Source organism: Marmota flaviventris, chromosome 7, assembly GCF_047511675.1.
Source record: "Marmota flaviventris isolate mMarFla1 chromosome 7, mMarFla1.hap1, whole genome shotgun sequence".
NCBI lineage: Eukaryota > Metazoa > Chordata > Mammalia > Rodentia > Sciuridae > Marmota > Marmota flaviventris.
This window is the reverse complement of record NC_092504.1, coordinates 128,808,316-128,830,173: the sequence shown is the minus strand read 5'-3', so window position 1 is coordinate 128,830,173 and position 21,858 is coordinate 128,808,316. Positions and strand designations below refer to the sequence as shown.

General features: G+C 35.3%; 1 protein-coding gene across 2 annotated transcripts in view; it reads left to right on the top strand.

Annotated features, from left to right (window-relative positions):
- The window catches only part of Naa15 (N-alpha-acetyltransferase 15, NatA auxiliary subunit), a 69,934-nt gene that overhangs the window by 41,350 nt on the left and 6,726 nt on the right, over positions 1–21,858 (top strand). For both annotated transcript variants that reach the window (XM_027926631.2, XM_071614658.1), the window contains exons 13-18: positions 118–246; positions 1,551–1,764; positions 7,145–7,338; positions 11,094–11,202; positions 13,828–13,926; positions 20,382–20,525. In XM_027926631.2, coding sequence (XP_027782432.1) covers positions 118–246; positions 1,551–1,764; positions 7,145–7,338; positions 11,094–11,202; positions 13,828–13,926; positions 20,382–20,525 — 889 coding nt within the window. The remainder of the gene's footprint in view (positions 1–117; positions 247–1,550; positions 1,765–7,144; positions 7,339–11,093; positions 11,203–13,827; positions 13,927–20,381; positions 20,526–21,858) is intronic.

The window sequence follows — 21,858 nt, the reverse complement described above, 5'->3', positions numbered from 1 at the left end:
CCAGCAAATTGTTTTGAAAGAACTCATATCAGTTGATTATCTTTTTCCTTTTTAAATCTTGTGATGAATGGTGTATTTGGTAAGAAATGGTCTTGATATGTGTGATTTTTCATGTAGGAAGGAACATCAGCAGTTGAGAATTTGAATGAAATGCAATGCATGTGGTTCCAGACAGAATGTGCCCAGGCATATAAAGCAATGAATAAATTTGGTGAAGCACTTAAGAAATGTCATGAAATTGAGAGAGTAAGTACCTTATTTATCTTTTTATTCTGTCAGACATTGAAAGTTTTTTGGGAAATCTAGTTTTTTTCCTCTTCTAATTATAATTCATAATAGGTAATTCACTGTTTTCAGTTTTTGTAATAGAAGAATTATATGCTTTGTTTTTAGCTAACTTGTGTATGGTATTTTTCTTGTAAGAACTCTTTTTAAAAATTTTACGTTATTGTATCTTAGCTGTTTTTAGGTTTTGTTTTTAATCTATCTTTGGAATTGCTGCTGCTGCTTCAGTAGTACATAATAGCTCATTAACTAATCCTAGAATCCCGTTTTTTGTGGGGTTGATTTGTGATGGCCAGCAGTATATTCTTGATAATATCCAAGCTTCACAACCCTTTTACAATACGTCTGTAGCATGTGCAGTTCTTTATTTTTTGACAAAGTCTTTGTTTTCTTAGTCTTCTTCACTTTATATTCATTTCTATCACTAGTAATAGGCTTTTGTTTTTATGTGTGTTTTTCACAGATAAAAATAGTTTATATAATTCACATTTATAATATTGTCAAGCACAGAATCCCATTGCTTGGTTGAAAGGTGGAAGTTGCTGATTGTCTGGCTTACTAGCTAGCTGATTTATCTCCTATATACCAGCATTAAACTACATAGGGTTCAGATTTATACCCTCAGAAAAGAATATTTTTACCAAATGCTACATATAATAATCCTTTACAGATTGTTCTAAATTGTCTAATGAGAGTCTACTGTACTGAACCATTTTATATATATATACATAATCATATTTTTAGTTACATCTTTTTAAAAATTTTTTTGTAGTTGTAGATGGACAGAATGCCATTATTTTATTTGTTTATTTATATGTGGTGCTAAGGATCGAACCCAGTGCCTCACGCATGCTAGGCAAGCACTCTTCCACTGAGCTACAGCCCCAGCCCCCATCTTACATATTAATCAGTTATGGTTGGTTTGTCAGAATGACTTTACTTAAATCTGATTAAGGCAGGAATAAATTGTGTGTGTGTGTGTGTGTGTGTGTAAATAAAAGCATTGTGCTTTTCTTTTATTCAGCAGTTATCAGTGCTTGCTGTATATCATATCCTTTGCTAGGTGATGACCAACTATATTTGCTTATTTGATATGTAAAATATTTTATTTATGCAAAATATTTATATTGAATGGTTGTAATTTTTTGTATATTTTTGACTTAAGTTTTCATTCCAAAGAAACAAGTAATTCCAAGGCTTTGACTTTATAGTTTTCTTAGACATTGCAATACTTCAGTGTAATAATAAAAAGGTAATTTTGTTAGCATTTTATAGAAATCACTGACGACCAGTTTGACTTTCATACATACTGTATGAGGAAGATTACCCTTAGATCATATGTGGACTTATTAAAACTAGAAGATGTACTTCGACAGCATCCGTTTTACTTCAAGGCAGCAAGAATTGCTATAGAGATCTATTTGAAGCTTCATGACAACCCCCTTACAGATGAAAATAAGGAGCATGAAGCTGACACAGGTATAACATTCAAAGACTTCTTTTTATTGGCTCTGGTGTGTGTGTGTGTGTGTGTGTGTGTGTATTTATTTGTGTCTTGAGTAATATAGTTTTTTCTCAGCTTTTTATTGAACATCTTCTGGGAATATGTTTTACACAGTTAGAGAACAATAGATATTTTGTGAATTTCTCTAAGCAATAGAAGATAAATACTGCTTACTTTTATACTTTCAAAATAAATAGGGATTTAATTATAAATAGTCTTTAACATTTAAGTTTTAATTTCACATTTAATATCTGTTTTACCCTGCTAATTACTTTATAGTACTATAAATTTCTAACTACATAATTAGTGTGGGACTCTGTTAGTGTTGGCTGTTAGTGTAATTCCTCTTTTTAATAGTAATTTATAATTAACCTACTGAGACCATTATTCTTTATTATCTGCCACTGCAGATAAAAAGCAGATAATAGAGGCTGGGGTTGTGGCTCAGTGGTAGAGCGCTTGCCTAGCACGTGTGAGGCCCTGGATTTGATCCTCAGCACCATATAAAAATAAATAAAATAAAGTTATTTTTAAAAAGCAGATAATAAAGAATAGTTCAAATTCATGTTGCAGTCTTGTTTTGATTATTAAAAAGTGTTTTTTTTAGCTGGACATGGTGGTGCATGCCTGTAATCCCAGCAGCTTGGGAGACTAAGGAAAGAGGATCTCAAGTTCAAAGCCAGCCTCAGCAAAAGTGAGGCGCTAAGCAACTCGGTGAGACCTTGTCTCTAAATAAAATACAAAATAGTGCTGGGGATGTGGCTCAGATCGCATGCCCCTGAGTTCAATCCCAGGTTACCACCCCCACCCCCAAAAAAATTTTAGAGAAGAAAAGGTTTATTTTGGTTCAGTTTCAAAGGTCTCAGTCCATAGTTGGCCAACTCTGTTTCTCAGGGGCCATCATGAGACAGAACATCATGGCAGATGAGTGTGGCAAAGGAAAGTTGCTCAGCTCATGGCAACCAGAAAGAAGGGAAAGAGTAGGAGACAGAGGAAGAGGGCAGGGATAGATATAGTCCTAATGTCCCCTGGTGACCTACTTTCTCCAGCCATACCCCACCTGATTATAGATCCCATCCAGTAGTTAATCTACTGATGAGGTACATCCCTCAGGATCCCATCATTAACACCTCTGAAATTTGCTGCATCGTCTAAAACACGGACTTTTGCAGGGCTATTGCAGATGCAAATAATAACACCTATGACTTGTAACGCTGGAAATACTTAACATCTTGCCCATTGCAGAAAAAGTTTGCTGACCCTTGGTATAGCATAATAGAAAAAACTTAACTTCAGAGTCAGTAGATTTAAATTTTTGCTCTGCCTTTTATATTGCTCTGTGATGTCATTTTTCAAAACTGAAACCTCTGTTTTCTCATGCAGTCATCCTGCAGTACCCTCAGAGGATTGTTTGCAGGACCCTCTTTGGATACCCAAATCAATAGATGCTCAAGTCCATTTTATAAAATGGCACAGTATTTGCAGTTAACCTACTATGCATATCTATCAATACACTTTAAATCATCTATAGATTGCTTATAATACCTACTATGTTGTAAGTGCTATATAAATGGTTGTATTGTTTAGGGAATACTGGTGAGAAAAAAATGTCTGAACATGTTTAATACCAACAGAATTTCTCCCCCAAATATTTTTTGTTTTGAGGTTGGGTGATTCTGCATGCAGTGCAGATGCAGAACCTACAGAAACATTTTACACTCTAATCCATGAGAATATTACATTATGTATGGTAGCATGTAGCAAGGATCCAAGTGGTATAGCAGTTACTTTTGGTTTTAGTTTTTAAATTTTTGGGGCCCGGTACTGAACCCCAGGGGCACCTAACCACTAAATCCCTAGCCTTTTTTTTTTTAAAAGGGGGGGGAGAGAATTTTTTTAATATTTATTTTTTAGTTGTTCGGCGAACACAACATCTTTGTTTTGTATGTGGTGCTGAGGATCGAACCCGGGCTGCACGCATGCCAGGCGAGCGTGCTACCGCTTGAGCCACATCCCCAGCCCCGCTAGCCTTTAAAAAAAAAAAAAAATTATTATTTTGAGACAGGGTCTCACTGAGTTGCTTAGGACCTAAGTTGCTGAGACTGCCTTTGAACTTGAGATACTCCTACCTCAGCCTTCCAAGCTGCTGGGATTATAGGCACGCACCACTGCCCTTGTTGCAGTTATTCTATACATCATTGAAAAGACAGCTCTTATATGGTCATAATCTTGTGTTTCCAGAAAGTAATTTTTTGCTGCTTGTTTGAAATATTCCTTTTTTACTATTAAGGGATGTTTTTTTTTACCAGGAAAAAGAGCAATAGGTATGTAATTATTATTGGTGGTTGCATATTATTTATTGCTGGATAATAAATTTATCTCCAAATCTAGCATCTTAATTGTTTCTGTGAGTCAGGAATTCAGAAGCATCTAAATGGTTCTAGCTTAGGGTCTCTTATGAAGTTATAGCTAAAAGTTGGGCTGCGCCTGCAGTCTCATGAAGACTTGACTAGGACTGAAAGAAAGGTACATTTCCTAGGTAGCTCACTCCCAGGGTTGTTGGCATTCTTTAGTCTTGTAGTCTCTCCATAGGTTTCTAGAGTTCCTCAAGAGGTGGTAGCATCACAACAGAATGAAGAGCATGAAGCCACAGTACCTTTAAAACATTCTGTTTTCATCTTGTTACTTCCTTTACACCCTAATTGGTTGACAGGGAGTCACCAAGTATAACCTGTGCTTGTTAAAGAATTTGTGAATATATTATATATATGCAAAATATAGTTAGTCCTCCCAATGCCATTAGAAGTGTTATCCCATTGCAGCATTAGTTTAAAATCTAGAATGTTATCATAGGAATCAGGTAAGAGTGCTGATGTAGCTTTTCTACTATAGCTTTTCAAATATAGTTCTTGACATGTAATTCTGTGAACTAAAGAGACAGTTATCACCAGCTATATACCTGGTACAAAATGTTGGGACAGTCACAGGACTCCCATGGTGCACATTCTTAAAAGGCCCACAGAATTTACTGTTTCATGTCAATTCTCAAGTCCAGCTGGGCACAGATCAATAGTTTCTTGATTAGACTAAAGACGGAGGACTGATTTTCTATGGCTCTTGGATATAACTCTTGCTCTCTGTGTTCTTGGTTCCACCTTCTTAGTCATCCTTGCTTTTGCTTGAAAGGTGACATTTGTTTGCAACTGAATATTTTTTCCATTTGCTTCCTGCCCTTATAATTTTGAGTTTTTAAAGGCCAGTGTGATTTTGTACTCTTTATTTTTTTCAACCAAATTTTGGTATGCTTCTGTCTATGGAATTTTCTTAAGACCATTAAAGCTCTTTTTGTGAATTTTATTGGAATCCACATATACCTTGCATCTTCAAGTTCCTTACAAGCTTTGTTTGATTGAGAGGTTCCTGTTGAGTCATGCCTTAAAAACTTTTTGGAGAACTTTCTTCAGGTTGACTATTATTCTAAGGCACCCACTTTCTGAGTTCTGGGTCTTAAAAGATTTTATAGCCAATATTTTGACTTTCTCTCTTGGCATGTGTTTTCCTGACAATGACTTGGATTTGATCTTTGCTTAGTAGCCATTTCTGAAGAGATTTTTATGAAAATTTTCAAAACCGGCAAACCCTGATTCTTCCATTAGTTGCTTTCTTATCTTGCATTTTACTCTAAGCAGAACTGTAATCAGGTGCTACAATTTAACACTTTGCCTGAAAAATCACCTTAGCTGGATCATCAGTTTATTTTACAACATTTGCTAAACTTTTTGCCACTTACACTTTAAATGTTTATCTGCAGTCCCCTCAAAGCTGACTTCTATTAATAGGCTAAAACTCTTCAAACTTTCATTGAAGTTCATTTAAGTCCACTTTTCCCTGCTTCCTGGTTCCAAAGTTATTATCACATTTTAGGTTTTTGTTATAGCACTGTTCTACTTCTGCATACCAGCATCCTCTTTGGTTATCTAATGCTGCAAAATACATTAGTCAAAAATTTTATATGGCATGGTTATCATCTGACAGTTTCTGTGGTTCAGGAATTCAGAAGTCACATTAGCCATATGGCTCTGAAGAATCAGGGTCTAATATTAAGGAGATTGAAGTCAAGATGTTAGCCAGAGCAGTTAAGGATTGAGTTGGGTTGGAAGACCTGCTCCCAGCCTAGCTTACTCTTGTAGTCTTCAGTTCTTGGCCACTGTGTCTTTCTATAAGGTAGATTGGGCTTACTTACCACATGGCAGCTGGCTTCCTTGGAGTGATGCACAAACAAGGAAGATTTACAGTGCTTTTTTTTTTTAATCTGAGGTTATTACATACCTTCATTTCTAGTACATTCTTCTTATAAGTGAATCATTATTGTAAAACCTATGTCCAAGTGAGGGGAAGGAAATAGGCTCTGCATTTAAAAAAATTTTTAAAAAAGAATTTATTAGTTGTTGATGTTCCTTTATTTTATTTATTTATATGTAGTGCTGAGAATTGAACCCAGTGCCTCACCCATGCAAGGCAAGTGCTCTACCAGTGAGCCACAACCCCAGTCCCATAGTCTCTGCATTTTGAAGGAAAGAATTTTGTAGGCATAATTTGAAATCAGTGTAGTATCTTTTGGAATGAAATTTTTCAGTATTAACAAGTGTTAACCAAATAAACACTGAGCATGTAGTTTTCACATTTGTTGCATGAAATCTAAACAATATACATTTTTCACTTTACTATATTTATTTGTCCGTGTTTTATTATTCCTTTGAGACATTCTGAACTTTGTACCTGTAGAGAGATTATGAATTTTCAGTGTAAAAATTTAAGTTATCATAAAGTTATTCATTTATTCTGTCTTAACAAATCTTTTGAGTGTTTTCTGTATGCTCAACTTGCTGCTAGGCCTTGAGAATATATAGAGTATGAGTAAAGTGGCATCTCGTCCCCAAGGAGCCCACATCTATAAAGAGACAATGTATAAGATATTGTGATGAGCAGAATATATGAAATATAATACAAAGCAGAGTATAATATAGCAGAGTACAATATAATAAAGCCATAGAGATAGCTGCAACAACTCTTTTATGTTCAAGAATTGCAAATAGTTTATTATTGCTGGAGGAACTGGTGTGCTTTGCCTTGTTGCATGTTTATATGTATAACCCATGTAGTTAAAAAAAAAATTCTGAAGAGGTTACCTGTTTTTGCTATATTACGTGGAACCATAAAAAGGCTAGGTGTATGTAGGCACATTTACATGTGTTGCATTCTTTTATAGGAGTTTGGGAATAGTAAAAAGTATAGGTTGATAATTATTAGTCTGATTAACATGCTTTTAATTTCATTAACACTTACTGCCTATAGCGAACATGTCTGATAAAGAGCTAAAGAAGCTACGTAACAAACAAAGAAGAGCTCAAAAAAAAGCCCAGATAGAAGAGGAGAAAAAAAATGCAGAAAAAGAAAAGCAGCAGAGAAATCAGAAAAAGAAGAAGGATGATGATGATGAGGAAATTGGAGGGCCAAAAGAAGAACTTATCCCAGAGAAACTGGCCAAGGTAATTAGTAATAGATTTTTTCACAATTGAGTGAAATTTGATGGCCAGCTGTTGTCACTTTTATACTGTCTTATTTGCCCAATGTTATCAATATTGGAGACAAAAATCATGTTCATTTTTTAACTTTCTCTCATTAATAAATATATGTATGTATATTTTAAAAATCATATTTCATTTTTAAAACTTGAAATAATGAACCTAGGTCCAGAGTAATTAGTGTGGTTGGTATGGTGGAAAAAGTTATCACTTTTGAGTCATTGTGATCTGGGTCCAGATATCAGCTCTTATACTTCTACTGTGTGCCCTTGGATACTTCATCAAATCTTTCTGATGGTATTCTCATCTGTAAAATGGCAATAAGTCCTTACTAGGACGTGAGAAAATATATATGTAGAGCATCTAGGGTCTTTACAAGTGGTAAAATGAAAGTTTTTTTGTATCTAGGCATGTCAGAACAAAATACCTATAGAATATGTTTTTGATGGCTTTGTTCGGAAGGAGTGTATTCTTGCCTGTTATGCACATAGAACAGGCATTTTGGAGAAAATTAGCCTAATAGCATCCATACCCCATTGTGGTAGCAGTGTCAGATTACTCTAAGCTATCATAACAAGGAGTGGCATTGTAGGCTATTTTAAAAATTGCTTGCTGTATCTGGGTTTAGCTTTTTTTATCTGGTCCTATATTTCAGTATTGTTCCATGTGGCAAATTGTGTCACCGGTTCATGATAACATATAAAATAAAATGAAAGCATTTTTATGTTAGCAGCTATATTATTCATTCATCTATCTACCTATTTATTTATTTATTATTTTAGTTGTAATTGGACACAGTACCTTTGTTTTATTTATTTTTATGTGGTGCTGAGGATTGAACCCAGCACTTTGCACGTGCTAGGTGAGCATTCTACTGCTGAGCCATCACCCCAGCCCAGCAGAAATATCATTTAAAAAGAAGAAAGGAAGAATTGAGAAGGGATTTAGTTAATGAGTTTTATGTGGTGCTGAGGATCGAACCCAGGGCCTCACTTGTACTAGGCAAATGCTCTACCGCTGAGCCACAACCCCAGCTCAGTAGTTGGTATTTCTGAATTCTCTCATGTACTACCCATCTTATGTTCCTTTTTACATCTTCCTTTGTAGAGTTTAATCATTTTAAACATTTTGTTGCTATGCTGTGAGAGTAGTGAATAGAGACTACTGTACAACATGTCTTGACATGGGATTTCAAGTCACTTTGTAAATTTAAAAATTGTATATGATGAAGAGTGTCTTTGCAAAAGATGTCCTAAATTGCCAATCAAGTACACTGTAGTCTTTGGTGAATTTAAGTCTTTGCAACTGCGTGCAGTATTATTTATTTATTTAATTATTATTTTTTTTTCAAAGAGTGACATAGAAGAATATGCATAACATTTGCAACTCTATCCAATATTTGACTCAGTGAACATGGGACCCTAGTTGAACAGGAGGAAGGCACAACTGCTGTTCGTTAAATCTGTCTCAGTTCTTATGTGCAGCAGTCTTCCTATAGTGATTGTGATTTTTGGTACTTAAAGACACTGTTTTCATACACATATGCAACTAATATTATTTTTTATCTTTTTAAAAAAAATTTTTTATAGTTGTAGATGGACAGAATGCCTTTATTTTACTTGAGGATCAAACCCAGTGCTAGGCAAGCTTTCTACCACTGAACTACAGCCCCTGCCCTTTTTTTTTTTTCTTTTTTTAATCTTTTGACTACTTTTTTTCCTCTTAAGCACCAATTTTAGAAGCTCATTCTTGTTTGTATGTTTTCATTTATGTATAACCCTGCACTTAATATGTGTGTTTAAAGATGGAATATAGTTTTGTTGTGATTGGGTATGTATATTTAAACAATTAAATTTGACCTGATGAAATCTTCCCTGTGAAAGACGCACAGAAACTGAGACTGTATGTGGGAACAACAGACCCCAGCCAGGTGTCCTTTGGAGACATATGTTCTTATTTATTAGAATTACAGACATAATTTGTTTTCTCCCTCTCAATTGCTTGATTTTACTACATACTGATGCTTGTATAGATTTACCTTCCTCTGTTCCTTGTTGTTTTTCATCTTTTTTTTTTTTTTTTTAATATTTTAAAGTTGTTGATGGACCTTTATTTATTTGTTTGTGGTGCCAAGATTCGAACCCAATGCCAGGCAAGTGTGCTACCACTGAGCCACAACCCCAGCCTCTGTTTTCTATTTTTAATAGTAGTTCTATCACCCTGAGAGTAAATGATCCTGGTTAACATACTGGCTCTCATTTCAGACTGTACCCCCACGTACATGAAAAATTTGTTAGAACTGATTGGCATTTTCAGTTTTCATTCTTTGCCTTTCCAGGGAAGAAACATTTTCTTCCCTGTGTTTCACAAATTGAAACCCAATAGAATATAGTATCATGGGACCAAGAAGCGAAATATTTAAAACTGTGCGAGAAAAGCACATGTATAAGGACCACATTTTCTCTTCTACCCTTTGGTTCTGGACTCTGTAGTTATTAGAGAGACAGTTCCATATATGAAGTTTGTTTCTGGTTTGGAACACGTATCCTTCAAAATAACACCATTCAGCAATGGTAGCTGGGGTTTTAATGGATAGCCTTACTGTCCTATAAGGCTGACTGCTCTACATGAAAAGCCAGGGTGAATCCCAGAGAGATTACTTTATTGCTAAATTTGTTTTAATTCTGTGGAGTAATTTCCTTGGTGAGAACTTATATTGGTAAAACCACAGATATTCTATTGGCAGAAGCCTGTTGGATAGATAATGGCAAATCCATTTTCCATTGAGAGTAAATTGTTACTGCTTCTTTGAGAGAAGAATTTAGTCTGATAAATATGACATTGTTCTCCATCCCACCCCAGTGTGCAGGAATTAACTTGTCTATACTCAGTCTGGGAATATAACAGTAGCATGATCATGGGGTAAATATTACACCTGCTTAGTAATGATTACATGAACATGGCATTTATGTGATTAGTAATGGATGGTAGGGGCAGAATTGTATAAAGTCTTTAGATTTCATCTCCATTAGTATGGCATGTAAATAAAGTGATTTTTCTATAGAATTTGTAGTAAAACAAAGCAAGACAGCATGGATAGTATACTCTTCTGAATATCTTGATTATAAAGAACATTTACTTATTCTGTAATGTTGCTGACAATTTTCTTCATACTCCTTTTCTTTTGATGCTATTTTACATCCATTGTCTTTTTTCTTTTGGCTGTTGTTTTTCCCTGGTTCTTCTATTTTATCCACTTCTTTTTTTTTTAATATTTATTTTTTTATGTGTAGGTGGACACAACACAATGCCTTTATTTTTATGTGGTGCTGAGGATGGAACCTGGGTCCCGCCCGTGCTAGGCAAGCGCTCTACCACTGAGCTACAACCCCAGCCCTATCCACTTATTTTTTGATAGTTTCTATCCAGAGATAATATGACATCTGTAGTTAAAAATCAGCAAGAGTTCTAGAGTTAAAGTAGAATACTTTGCTAGCATGCGTGAGACCCTGGGTTTGATCCCTAGTACTCACATACACACACAGTTGTAGAGTTCAGAATCTCCTTTGTTTAGATTATGGGAAGTTAAAATATGACCGTATATTTCTGGGTGATTGGTAAGTGAGGTTCTCCCCCCACCCCAATATTTTTAACAGAACAAAGTCTCATTCTCCAAGAATCTTTTTTTACATTTGTATAATATCTTTTATTTTTGTTAGGTTGAAACTCCATTGGAAGAAGCTATTAAATTCTTAACACCATTGAAGAACTTGGTGAAGAACAAGATAGAAACTCATCTTTTTGCCTTTGAAATTTACTTTAGGAAAGGTAAGCATTTACCTTGTTGTGGCCCTGATAAAACTGATCACTGTTTTTCTTAGGTATAGAGACACACTTCAGATAGCTTTACCTTTGTAGGCTTTTTTTGGACAAATGATTGTAGCATCCTTACAGAAATGCCATCCATGTGCAGGATGTTGTGGGGAATGACAATGATATAGTTACCATTACGAAGACATTAAAATCAACAATAGATAATATAGATAAACTAGGTTTAAGGTCAAATATGTGGTTCAGTGAAATAGCTGATGATTGGGTAAAATCAGCTATTGTATATAATGCTCAGAATAGTGTTTATCCCATAGTAAGCATCAAATAAATGTTACCTGTTATTAGCTATTGTTATAAATAGAAGATATTTTGGGTTGGATCTTAAAGGATGAATCGTGTTCAAAGTGAAAGATACATAGAAGGGAAGAGTACCCATTAAGAAAACACAGGAGTGTATGAATATGTTGATGTTTTCTATATAGCTTTGGAGCAAGGTAAAAGATAAGGGTCCTGGTTTTTAGACTCAGAATGCTGAGACTATATACAGTAGATAATAGGGTTTTATTGTACAGAATTGATGTAATCCAACTGCTTCATTAAAAACTCCATTGGAAGAAGCTATTAAATGCTAAGAGTCAGCCAAGTATATGATGCATGGCATTTTTGGTTGAAAGGTGACCCCAGCTAGCCATTGAGATGATATGATTATGTTAAGATTTGCATTCATATGGATATTGGACTCCTGCTGTTCACCTTGGCCTGCTACAGGACTCCTGGAGAGTTCCCATTGGTTGGGGAAGTACAGTAGGAGGGAGTTCCGGAGGAAGAACTTCCTCTGGGGGTTCTCTTCCGGGGCGTACAGAACATTGGCGGCAGTTTAAAAAAATAAAGTTTGTTCCTGCTTGAGTGGCTCGTGATTTTGTGCCTAGCCAGACTGCGGCAATTAAATTTATCTCAAGGTGATGCATTTTGAAGAAGAACTTTTGTTAATGAAGACAGGAGGTTGTTATATCAGAAAAGTAAATTGTTGAAAAGCCAGGCTTGACAGGGTATGCCTTTTTATGTCCCTGCTACTTGGAAGGCTGGCACAAGAGGATCACTTGAACCCAGAAATTGGAGGCCAGCCTGGGCAATTTATTAGACATTTAATTTTAATTTTAATTTTTTTTAATTAAGTTCTTGGGGAAAAGTTGCTACATGATAACAGATTTTTTTTTTTTTGTCCTGAGGATTGAACTCAGGGGTGTTTAACCGCTGAGTCACATCCCCAGCTCTTTTTATATTTTATCTTGAGACAGGGTCTCGATGAGTTGTTGGGATTGCAGGCATGTGCCACTTGCCCAGGCATAATACAGTTTTGAAATAGGGTATAGAAAACTTACTATTGATTGGAAGAAACAGAGAAGAAATCAAAAGATAATAGATATGGTCTCTTGATAAAAATTTTGATTTTCCAAATATATTTTTTACTATATTTTCTATTTTTCATAGTGATTATAAATTAGAAAATAAATTTAATAAATAGCAATATTCAAACTTTTAACATTTAATACAGCTCTCCTCTTTATAAATGTTCTTAGATGTGCTGAGCACAGTGGAGTATGCATATTATTCCAGCAACTCAGGAGGCTAAGGCAGGAGGATAACAAGTTTGAGGATAGTCTCAGCAACTTAGCAAGGCCGTAAGCAACTTAATGAGACCCTATCTCTAAATTAAAAAGGGCTGGGGATGTGGTTCAGGGGTTAAGCACCTCTGAGTTCAACCCCTGGTACCAAAAAAAAAAAAAAAAAGCTGGGGGTTATCAGATGGAACTCCAAAATATAAAGTACAAAAGCTGCTCTGCTTAAAGTGGGGAGGGGTAATCTAAAGCCCTCACACAGTTTCTTGGCTGCGTGCTGACCTCAGAAAAGGAACCAGTATTTGGAATCCACTGTAGTAGTGTGAAATGTGTAATGACAGAGCAGGGCTGTGTTTTAAGCTTCCTGAGTATTGTGGGGAACGGAAAAAGAATTGTCAGAAGAACTTGGAGTTTTGTACTTTGGGAAATGGTACCAATTAAAGAAGTCTCTACAAAAAAATGATTATAAAGACGACATGAAAGTAGGCGGAGTATTCAAGTGAAGATTTCCATTTAATAGGTGGAAAGGCTACTGAAGCTTGGGAAAGATAGAAGTTGAGAATGGGCACCTCATAGGGAAAAATTAGAAATTGACTGAAAATATAACCAAGGTGATCTCTAACCTATAGAGGTGGCAGAGAAATCAGGAAAGGAAAGGAATAGTCAGGTAGAAGGGGAATCATTAATAAATTAATAGATCAAAAGAAGGACGTACATACATTATTTTGATTAAAGAAAATTGGGAAATAGCTTCAAATTTTCTTTCTTTGTTTATATGGCATTAATTCAAATATTTCTAAATGCTGTGAAGGTTTTCTCTATTTTGTAAAACCTTTTTCTTAATATTGTATGAAAAATATGTTGCTAATTGAAGAAAAATTGTTTGCTTTAGTCAGTTCAGTTGTGATGGAGTCTAAATTCATTTTTTCAGTTTGTAAGGTCTTGGCTCCCCACAGGAGGCAATTTATCAGATGTTCAAAACATATCTTTTTCTTTTTTACAGAAAAATTTCTTTTGATGCTACAATCAGTAAAAAGGGCGTTTGCTATTGATTCTAGTCATCCCTGGCTTCATGAGTGTATGATTCGACTCTTTAGTACTGGTATGTTTTTATTTTCCATTACTAAAATATTTGATTATAGTAGTTGATATTTTCTGTGTAAGTAATCTGTATAAGATTATCATAAATTCAGTCATTTAAAAAGTTTTGTATATTAAGTTAGCTGAGGGGAAAGCAGGGCACTTTTCTTCGTAATAAAGGCATTTATTTTAGAGCTACAGATGTTATCTGATTTGGACATTGTTTTTTAGCCCAGGTATTTGAGACTCATTTTGGTTGTTAAAAAAAAAAAAAAGTCACATAAGTTGAAGTGTTAAATTATGTTTCATTATATAAAGTACCTTACTAAATTGTTTTAAAATTGAAGGTTCTCTTTTAAATTGATTAGTTTTCTCCTTATTATCTCTTAAAGACTTCAATTTGTAAGAATTAGGTTTCCTTAGCACAATTAAGTCATAGATTGTTTTGTTACTTCAAACATGATCATCTGTGCCCTTGAAATATTTTGACAGTCAGATCAGTACATTCATTTTAGTGTGAAATAGAACCATGGAATTTTATAAACCCAAAAGTAGGCTCTCCCCCCCCCCCCCCATTATCTCTTGTTTTATACTTAAGAAATCTGGAACCCTAAAAGATTAAATAATTAATTCTAGGTAAAATAACTACTTAGTAATGAAATAGGGACTATAGCCATTTGTTCTTTCTCTGTGGTTAAGTATCTTTTATCTGAAATGCTCAGGACCATAAGGGTTTCAGTTTTTGGATTTTTTTCATTCTGAGGAATTTGCTTGTACATAAATTGAGGTATCTTGGGGACGGGGCCCAAGTCTAACATAAAATTTATTTGTATTTCATATACAACTCATATTAGCCTGAAGAAAATTTTATACAGTATTTTTAGTGCAATTGTGTTTTGTGACTTGTCAGACAAGACAGATACTAAATTTTCCATTTGTGGTAATTTGTCAGTGCTCAAAACCTTTTGGATTTCGGTTTTGGTTTTTAAGTAACTAAAAAGGAGAACAGAACAATATACAGAGTTTGAAAATAATATTAAATTTGCTCTCTCATACCCGGCTCCATACATTTGTTTAAAAGTGATGAAATTAAACCAAGCATTTCAATCACATTTTAAAAAGATGCTGAATTTGGACTGAGGTCTAGGTCAGTGATGAACTGGATGCTTAGCTTGCGAAAGCCCTGGTTCAATCCCCAGCAACACAATACCCCTTCCCGCACCCCCACCATCCCCAACACAAATTTTAAAAGGAGCTAAATTTATTTTGACTTCCAAGCAGAAGTAAAGCTTTATTAAAATTATATTTATATTTATGAGGGGCTGGGGTTGTAGTTCAATGGTAGAGCGCTTACCTAGCACAAGTGAGTCACTGGGTTTGAGCCTCAGCATCACATAAAAACAGATAAGGTAAAGGTTAAATTTTTTAAAAAAATATTATATTCATGGTTTTAAAAAATAAAACCTTTTTAGAAATGGAATTACAAAAATGTTCTCAATTTTAAAAATTTATCAGTTATAATATTATAGATAACATGTTAGAAAATGAAAGAATTTCTGTATTTTAGGGAAAATAAAGACACTTCCTTTTTAGTCTTTTTGGGTTGCTAATAAAGAACTTTAAAGCTGGATACGGTGGCATACATGTATAATCCCAGCAACAGGGGAGGCTGAAGCAGGAGAATCATAAGTTTGAAGTCAACCTGGGCAATTTAGTGAGACTGTCTTTAAATAAAAAATGAAAAGGGCTGGGATTATAGCTCACTCAGTGGTAAAAGGTCCTTGGGTTCAATCCCCAGGACTGTTGCCCTACCCCCGCAGTCCCAACAGCAAAATTCTTAAAATCATGAATCAGAAATTAAGGTTAGAGTTAATAGGATGGAAATCCTTCTAAGCTTGAGACTTTCTTTTTAAATAATGCATTGAAAGTTACATATTTAGCCAAGTATGGTGGTGTATGCCTGTAATCCACTGGCTGAGGCAGGAGGAATGTGAGTTCAAAGCCAGCCTCAGCAAAAGCGAGGTGCTGAGCGGCTCAGTGAGACCCTGTCTTTAAATAAAATGCAAAATAGGGCTGGAGATGTTCAGTGGTTGAGTGCCCCTGAGTTCAATCCCCTGTACCCACCCCAACTCCCCCCAAAATGTTACACATTTAAATGATTTTGCTTGTAGTAGTGTAGGTTGATTGACATGACTTCTCTTTCTACAGATTATTTCAGAAAATTAAAATGCATATGGACTTAGAATTATTAATAAGTAGTTAAAATTATTGCATATCTGTGCTATGTTATTGCTCTAGGTGTGCAGCTGAAGTCACTGTTACAAAGAGACTTTACAAAGTAATCCTTATTTTGAATATAGGCAGTGATTATTTGTAGTGACAGAGATGTGCTATCTCTTAAAAGACCTTTAAGAATTTGGGTAGTCTGTTTATCATTCCCTTTGTTAAGAAGAAGAGTGAATATTTGTGAAATTATAGAATATAAGATAGTAGGGGCATTTTTATTATGCCCTAAGATATCTTTAAGTAATATACTTAGTACTTTGATTTAGAGGCAACTTTTCAGGAATACATTTGTCGTGTTAAGTATTGGCTATAATTCCTTTACAAAGATAACTGTACACATGAGCACAGTTTTCTGGGGAGTATGGAAGAAAAAAACCAGAGTACATAACTATTTTATTAGTTGTAAAATTTTCTTGAAGTGAATGTATATTTTATCAAATATTTATTTATATTTCTATTTATGGTACTGGGGATCAAACCCAGGAGTGCTTTACAACTGAGTTACCTTCTTAGCTCTTTTTATTTTGAGTTAGGATCTGGATAAATTACCAAGGGTCTTACTAAGTTGCTCAGGGTGGCCTTAAACTTGGGATCCTTCTGCCTCAACCTCTTGAAACTGGGATCACAGGCATGTGCCAGCTTACTATTGTAAAGTTAAGCAACTTTAATTACATTTTTGACCAGTACTAAGTAAAAGACAGAAGTTTATATATTAATATTCAGTTTGTCTAGTTTTTTTTTTTTTTTTAAAACAGGTTTATATTCTCTTAAATACTTTAAAAATTAGTACTATTTGGCTATCTGGCTCCACAATGAACTTTATATCTCTTTTTTTTCTCATTTGTACCACCTCATTTTTTATCTGCCAAGATTACTTTTCTTCTGTATTTGTGTATCATCTCAAATGTCCTTTGATCTTTTATCATTTTATTTAATTCTGTTTAATATTCTCATTTATTTTGCTATATCAGTGGTAATCATTTAGTAGATTGTCCTACAAGCTAGTAACCCATGGTTTGAAAATATGAGCATTTTTTCAACCCAAACTTTTTTTGGCGGGGGGCGGCTATTAGGGATTTGAACTCATAGGCACTTGACCACTAAGCCACATCCCCAGCCCTATTTTATATTTTATTTAGAGACAGGGTCTCATTGAATTGTTTAGCGCCTCACTTTTGCTGAGGCTGGCTTTGAACTCGGCATCCTTTGCCTCAGCCTCTGAGCCCTGGGATTACAGATATGTGTACCATTGCACCCAGCTCAAACTTTTAATAATGACAGCTGGCCTGGTAACTTAAGGCAACTCCTTTTGCTTAGATTTGCCTTTTAGTGGAACTTATAATCATTGATGATTACTTAATTAATTCTGTCTGCTGATAAACTAATAGCTTGAACCAAGCACTGTTTTAGTTTTAAGATATAATAGGATCCAAATCAAAGACCCCTTAGAAGAAATTTTGTTGTTTCACCCCCAGCCAACCTCTCCTCAGTTATTGTTCTTTGATTCATGTGACTTATTTACTCCTTTTTTTTGGAACAGAGATTGAACTCGTGGTCACTCAACCACAGAGCCACATCCCCAGTTCTATTTTGTATTTTATTTAGAAACAGGGTTTCATTGAGTTGCTTAGCATCTCGCTATTGCTAAGGCTTACTTTGAACTCTGAATTCTCCTGTCTCAGCCTCCAGAGCCACTGGGATTACAGGACTGCGCCACTGCACCTGGTTTGCCCACTAGTCTTTAGCAGCAATAGGTCCTCTAATAAACCTGTCCCATGTGACATTGCTCCTTTCTTTTTTTCTTTTTAATATTTTTTTAGTCGTAGATGGACACCGTATCTTTATTTATTTTTATGTGGCAATGGGGATGGAACCCAGTGCTTCAGAAGTGTAAGACAGGAGCTCTGCCACTGAGCTACAGCCCTAGCCTAGATATTGCTCCTTTCTTAGAATTCCATGGGCCAGCCAGAAATGGTGATGCAAGCCTGTGGTCCTAGCAACTAGGGAGGTCGAAGCAGAAGATTCTAACTTTGAGGCCAGCCTGAGCAACTTGGTGAGGCCCTGACTTAACAGTTAAACAAAAGCAAAGGGCTGAGGATATAGCTCAGTGGTAGGGAACTCCTAAGTTGAGTCCATAGTACCAAGGGGAAAAGAAATAAAGGAATTTCGTAAGGCATTTCTTATAGTGGTGGTGGTGGTGGGCGGGGGAGGTTGTTGCTATCTTCCTGGAAATTACACTTAAAATCTATATGATTTTTTAAAAATGAATTTTTGTGGGGCTGGGGTTGTAGCTCAGTGGTAGAACACTTGCCTAGCATATGTGAGGCACTGGGTTCGATCCTCAGCACCACATAAAGATAAATAAATAAAGGTATTGTGTCCATCTACAACTAAAAAAAATTTTTTTTAAAAAGTGAATTTTTGTAAAATTGTAAATGAAGTATGGTTTCATAAGCAACTATTAGTAAGAATGGAAGTTTATGTGTATATGATTTGTTACATGTGTATTTATAGGTTGTTTTTACTTTTGTAGGATTCTTAGCAGTTTTGGTTTTTCTGGGGATATTAGTCTGAGGGAAATAAACTAATATAGGTAACAAAAATTATAAAGCGCCCCTCCCCTTTATATTTATGTAGTTTCCAAAAACATTTTAGGTATACCACCAAGGTCCCTGGAAATAATTTGTGTTTTATACAAGATCTGTAATTTTTGAGGTAATGTTCATTTTAATTGGCCCTAACCTATTTTGACAACTTTTCTTTCTATGGAAAGCATTGTTTGCTTCCTACAAATGCATGCTTAACCCTAAGGGATGTGTTAAGTCATTATGGACATGTTATTTAGTATGTGGATTTTTCTGTTTTCTGTCTTACCAGAAATTTTCCTGTTTACTCTTTAATACTTTGTTTAGGGTGAGGAGTCTGTGTCCTTGTGCAGTAGTCTGAAGAATTTCCCTTCTTTCTACCCCCAAGTAAGCCCAGTTGCTATTTATGAGCAGTTTGAGCTCTATTTGTAGTATAGTCTAAACCTGTTATTTCCTTGCTGTCTAATAAATTCAGAACCTTTAAAAAACAAACAAACAAAAACAACTTGTTTCTTAAGAAACAAGTATTGATAAATTGCCAAAACAAATTTGAAAGTACAGTGGCATTGAAGATTAAACTAAACTTTTTAGTAGCTCATTTATTTGAGCCATCCAGTTCTATAGTACAATAGAAAAAGGTGCTGTTAACCAACAAAGGGCGTATGAATGAATTATTCAATTAATAATTTTGTGTAGAATAGTTAACTTAGATGTTTACCCCCTCAGAGTTTAGCGTTAGAACTTTTAGGGTCATGATCCATTAGTGGAACAATGAGATCGGTTATCAGTGGAACATTACTAGCATTTGAAAACCTCAAATAGGACATTACAGAAAATGCCAGCATGTATTGCACATACTATGGATATGGAATGTATATTTGTCCCAGTACAGATAAATAATTGCAAGTCAAAATTTGGAAGCCACCACATTAGTTCTTAGCCATAATGAAAATCTACTTATTCTTTTCAGACTGTGATAAAAATAGTAATTACAATTTATTACACACCAATTAGCATTTTTATACATAGCTTTTTCTTCCTGCAGTTTTTCTAGGTTAGCTGTTTCCCCATTTTATATATCAGTAAATAGATTCAGGGAGGTTATGACTTATTCAAGCCTAGATCCATACCCAGGTCTGTCTAGCTATAAAGCTCCAGACTGTACCAAAATAACAATGAAACAAAGCATAACTTGGATTTAGTCTAGAGAGATTGGGGTCTACTTTTTCACTTCCAAAGTCCAATGAGAATATGATGACTCCAGGGTATTTATTATAGGAAAATGCTTTGGTGGTTCTTAAAGAGCTTTTTATAAATAGCTCAGTTCATATAGTTCCTTGAGATAAAGGTTACTGAAGTCAACCATGTTTTTATTTTTGTTTTAATTGATAAATTTACGTGGATATGGAAGGAAAGAGTAAGAAAATAATACTACATATCATTTAAATTTTTGTAGGTAAGCTCTTTAGATGTTGAATTATCCGTAGGTGTTGGTATTTGTGTATAATGGCTGTTTCATTGATCTCATCAAGTAGATAATTTAAGTACTAAAAACTTTATCAAAGTATCTAAATGCTAAGAGAGTTTACTTTACTTTATTCAACAGTGTGTGAAAGTAAAGATTTACCTGATACAGTTAGAACAGTATTAAAACAAGAAATGAATCGTCTTTTTGGAGCAACGAATCCAAAGAATTTTAATGAAACTTTTCTGAAAAGGAATTCTGATTCATTGCCTCACAGATTATCAGGTAATCACCTTACTTTGTCTTTTTTCAGCTTTCTAAAACAACTTCAGTATTTTAATGGAACAATGATAAGTTAAGCTTAGAAGAGGGAATATGCATTTTTTTTAAAAAAAAGAGAACATGTTTTATTTTTATTAGACCTAATAGTAATGTTTACAGAATTCCATATGGAAAAATGTTAGAGGCATGCACAGGTGTTAGTCCTGTTGAAGAGATGTAGATGTGAGGAGGAGGTGAGATCTGGCTGTATCTATAAGGGGGTGTGGGGTGTAAGAGTTAGCTGGGTATTAAGAAGAGAGATTTGTGTAGTCAGCTTTTTCTTGTTTTGACAAAATACCTAACAAGAACAACTTAGGAGAAAAAGTTTATATTGGGTTCATGATTTCAGAGGTCTCAGTCCATGGTCAGCTGGCTCCATTGCCCTGGGCCTGAGCTGAGGCAGAACATCATGGTGAAGGGAAGTTGTCACCTCACAACAGAACATGTGTGGTCTGAGCCAGGAATAAAATATAATCTCCAAGATCATGCCCCCAGTGACCTGCTATTTTCAGCCACACTCCACCAGTCTACAGTTAACACCCAGTAGTCCATTGAAATTATTACTTCATCAGATGGATTAATCCACCTATGAGGTCTCACAGCTCTCATAATCTAATCATTCACATCTGAACATTTCTGCATTGGGGATCATGCTTTCAAAACATGAGATTTTTGCAGGGGATATTCCCAGATTCAAACTAACATCCTGCTCCAGGGCCCCAAAAGTTCATGTCCATTTCACATTGCAAAATATATTCAATTCATCTTTAGGAATTCCCATAGTCTTAACAGTTTCAGCATTGCCCAGAAGTCCAAGTCCAATGTTTCCTCTGAGACTCAAGGTAAACTCTTGTCTGTGGGCCCCTGTAAGATCGAAAGCAAAGTTACATGCATCTGATATATAGTGGCACAAAGTAAACATTTCTGTTCCTAATGAAAGGCATAGAGGTGTAGAAAGAAGGGATAGGGCAAAGCAAGACTGAAACACAGATGTCCTGTAGCTCCATATCTGGCATCTGGGACACATGGTGGTGACATATGATCTCCAGAAGGTTTGGACAGTCCCATCCCTGTAGCCTGGTTCATTGTAGCACATATGGCCTCTCTCTTGGCCTGTGCTCACTTTCTTCAGCAGACATCCCAGCCTTCTTGGTCTCTTTTAATCCCAGGGATCCTTACCTCAGCTTTGGCTTTTTTTTCTAAGCCTCACACATCACTCTGTTAGGATGCCTACAAGGGATTCTGCCTCTGCTACACTGGCCTGAGCCCCCAGGCCTTCCTTTGAATCTGAGTGGGA